The sequence below is a fragment of the Limulus polyphemus genome, unplaced genomic scaffold, assembly GCF_000517525.1.
Source record: "Limulus polyphemus unplaced genomic scaffold, Limulus_polyphemus-2.1.2 Scaffold4480, whole genome shotgun sequence".
Lineage (NCBI taxonomy): Eukaryota > Metazoa > Arthropoda > Merostomata > Xiphosura > Limulidae > Limulus > Limulus polyphemus.
Window position 1 is genome coordinate 31,829 of NW_013670090.1, and position 3,595 is coordinate 35,423.

The 3,595-nt window shown below is 32.6% G+C and overlaps 1 protein-coding gene across 1 annotated transcript in view; it reads left to right on the forward strand.

The window, feature by feature from the left end:
- LOC106471225 (lysosomal-trafficking regulator-like) overlaps positions 1-3,595 on the forward strand; it is a gene marked incomplete at its 3' end in the record, with an annotated part of 86,667 nt that overhangs the window by 25,588 nt on the left and 57,484 nt on the right. Inside the window, exon 5 of the mRNA XM_022399847.1 lies at positions 947-1,028. Within this exon, the coding sequence (XP_022255555.1) occupies positions 947-1,028 (82 nt within the window). The remainder of the gene's footprint in view (positions 1-946; positions 1,029-3,595) is intronic.

The window sequence follows — 3,595 nt, forward strand, 5'->3', positions numbered from 1 at the left end:
CTCTCTTTGTGGGTTTGTCTATGGAGAGAATGGTTTCTCCCTCTCTTTGTGGGTTTGTCTATGGAGAGAATGGTTTCTCCCTCTCTTTGTGGGTTTGTCTTCGGAGAGAATGGTTTCTCCCTCTCTTTATGGGATTGTCTACGGAGAGAATGGTTTCTCCCTCTCTTTATGGGTTTGTCTACGGAGAGAATGGTTTCTCCCTCTCTTTATGGGTTGGTCTACGGAGAGAATGGTTTCTCCCTCTCTTTGTGGGTTGGTCTACGGAGAGAATGGTTTCTCCCTCTCTTTGTGGGTTGGTCTACGGAGAGAATGGTTTCTCCCTCTCTTTATGGGTTTGTCTACGGAGAGAATGGTTTCTCCCTCTCTTTATGGGATTATCTACGGAGAGAATGGTTTCTCCCTCTCTTTATGGGTTTGTCTATGGAGAGAATTTGTATTCTCTTGTGCCCATAGAGAATCTATTCTCAGACTGTGGTGTCATCTACTTGTTTCTGTTTATAGATAAGGTTTGTAATGTATCCGTATGATACAAATGCCAAGGGAACACTTGGTTTTTTGTTAAAAAGTAAGAGGGGGAAAAAAAAAGCAAGCTCTTGTTATATGAAATATGTGTATATGAACATTTGGCTATTTGATCTTAAATATATATATATCTTAAGATAGAAATTTGAACAGGTGTATGATTAACATGTATGAAATGATGAAGGAAACAACTGACTTTGTTAACTAGTGTCCTCTGTTTGCTGTTATGTGGGAAAATATTGTTAACCTACATCCTTATGTTATAATTCCCAAGAGAATGACTGACTTTGTTAGATAGCGCCATCTGCCTATTGCTGTTCGGGGCAACATTGCTAACCAACATTCATATATCTTATTTTGATTTTTTATTTGTGAAAACATTTTGTTTGTTTTCTATGTTTAATAGTTATTGAATTATTTTCAGAACCTCTTGTGTGGTAAGGAACTGGCTGCACTATTTGTCTCACTTCTTCCCCTCTGTTTCAAGTTTCCAGTAGAGCAGACAGGTGAGTTTTTGAAATTCTTCAAATCGTTGCTGTTATAAAAATAAAAAATAAACAACAAAAACCTTACTGCTGTTTAACTATGTCATCTCAATTTAATGCTAGATATGCATTTTACAGTACAATTTTAGTGCTGATATGAATTTGAGGAAAGTAAATGCTCCTGTTTGTTTTTACATTTGTCTATTTATAGTTCAACTTTCCCTTCCAAACTTATCAATTTTCAGACTTTTGAATCTGCAAAATCTTAAGGAATATTTTTTTTTCTTGATTAAAATTAATGATTGTCATTTTCAATGAATTTTAAATGTTAACATTTTTGTTTGGAAAGTCAGTTTTGAAAAACAACACAAGAATCATAGTCTAGATATGGGTGAAGTGGAGGTTTCTCCTTGCATCATTATATGCATATTGATCATATACCTATTCAAATTTCCATTGTATGAGATAATTTCTTGACCCAATAGACAAGCTCTTATTTCATATAATGCCTTTTTGTTTTCTTTCTAACAATATTTAAAAAAAATCCTGAATTTTTCTCTTGTGTGAGAAATGACATATTTTCTCTAGGCATCCCCTCTTCTCTATTTTATCTACCACCTCTCCAATAACTACAAAATTAAACGTAAATTACCCGCTATAAAATCATCATTGCTTAGCCTTTTATAGCCTTCAATTTTGTTTGGTTACAGAGCTATCAAATAGAAAATCAGACCCCTCTTGCCACACCCACCTGTCACATCCTCTTTCAGGATTTTTTCAATTATTTATAATTTATAACCAATAGAAAGCCAAAGTTTTCATCTATCAAATGACATTTTATATCATCTGAATAGATAATCATCAGTTTCTCTTGTTGTACAAGCTTAGTTCCCACGGGAAAGTTAACAACTAACTTGGATGAATTTGTAACGGCTCTTGTTGCATAGTTAGAAAGCCAGAAAAATTATGATAGTTAGGGGAAATTGTCTGCATTTTGATTGTTATTATACTATGTTCTTTGGTGAATTATGTAATTAAATAAAAATTATTTAATGCACTACTACCATTAGTATTAAAAAAGAGAAGTAAGGTTAAGTGTCATTGACATTCGAAAGCAAAGAGTAGAAAAAAAAATACTTGGCTAAGTACTTTATTTCTTGTTTTTCATGTTTATTCTATATTTATTATTATAATATTAGATTAGGTAGAATAAATAGTAATAATATGATAAAAATGTTTCGTAAGGCATGCACACAAGCAGCTCATATATAAGGTAATTTGATAGTGTAACATGAGCTCCACATTCCCAAAGTGATTTACAACTTATAATGGCACGAATAGTAGCTACACAGTTCAAAAGGCAATAAAACAATAAAATGTAAATATAAGTAGATATATACTGTTACGAGTTTAAAGCTATTTAGGATAAACAAATATAGTTTCATGTTATAATTTGAAGTTATTCCATAAAGAAAAAAGGGTAATTTAGATTTATTTACATCTTATTTTTGGTGGTTACAAGGTTGGTCAAATTGACCAATCTCGTAAGGAGTTAGAGTAGAGAAAATAACAGAAAATATATTTTTGAGATGAAGAAAAGTAATTTTAATCTTAACATGAAAATTACTTTGCACACGGACTATTCAAAACAAATGCTCGATATAGTTACAGAAATTTTTTTTTAGTTTATTTAAAATACTTCACTAAAAATATGACTGTATGTGAAAGTCTTATAATCTTCACTAAAAGTCTGCCAAAATTTGTGAAGATATATGTACTATATTAAAAGTTAGTATTGTCAAATCTTTAAAGACTAATTGAGTACAGAGAGGTCATGTGGTCGGTCAACATAATTAAACCTGTGTTGAAAGAGTTAATGCAATGTAAACAGATGCAGTAACGTGTTTACCTTGTTAGGTCTACAGGACTGGTATGTATGTTCTTCATCAGCCTACTGTGCTAAGTATATGAACTAGAAAGAATTGTCACTGATACCCGAGTAGGTAAATCTACTATGGTAATCGTTTACTGTTAAAAACTTGCTGAAATGTAGTCACAAAATCTATGTAGAGACAGCAAACTCGAGTAATGACATGCAACAGAAAATTGGGAACCTTTCACGTGGCAGTTTCCAATTAATGAGCTCGAAAATGCACGAGTTGTAGTTTCCAACTAATGGGTGTGCTTGGAAACATGCTAGGAAAACGTCTAGTTTTTTTTTTTTTTTTTCAAAATTCCTGTGTAATCCCACACTACAATAGATATCACTGACAATAATTTTATAGTGGAATCATCATAGGGATTTATAACTCGAGCAAACTGTCAGCAGTAGGTCTCCAGCCTTGTTTGTTCACTTTTAGCAAAATGTCAGCATGTAGATCTCCAGCCTTTTATGTTTACTTTTAGCAAAATGTCAGCATGTATATCTCCAGCCTTGTTTGTTTACTTTTAGCAAACTGTCAGTATGTAGATCTCCAGCCTTGTTTGTTTACTTTTAGCAAACTGTCAACATGTAGATATCCAGTCTTGTTTGTTTACTTTTAGCAAACTGTCAACATGTAGATATCCAGTCTTGTTTGTTTACTTTT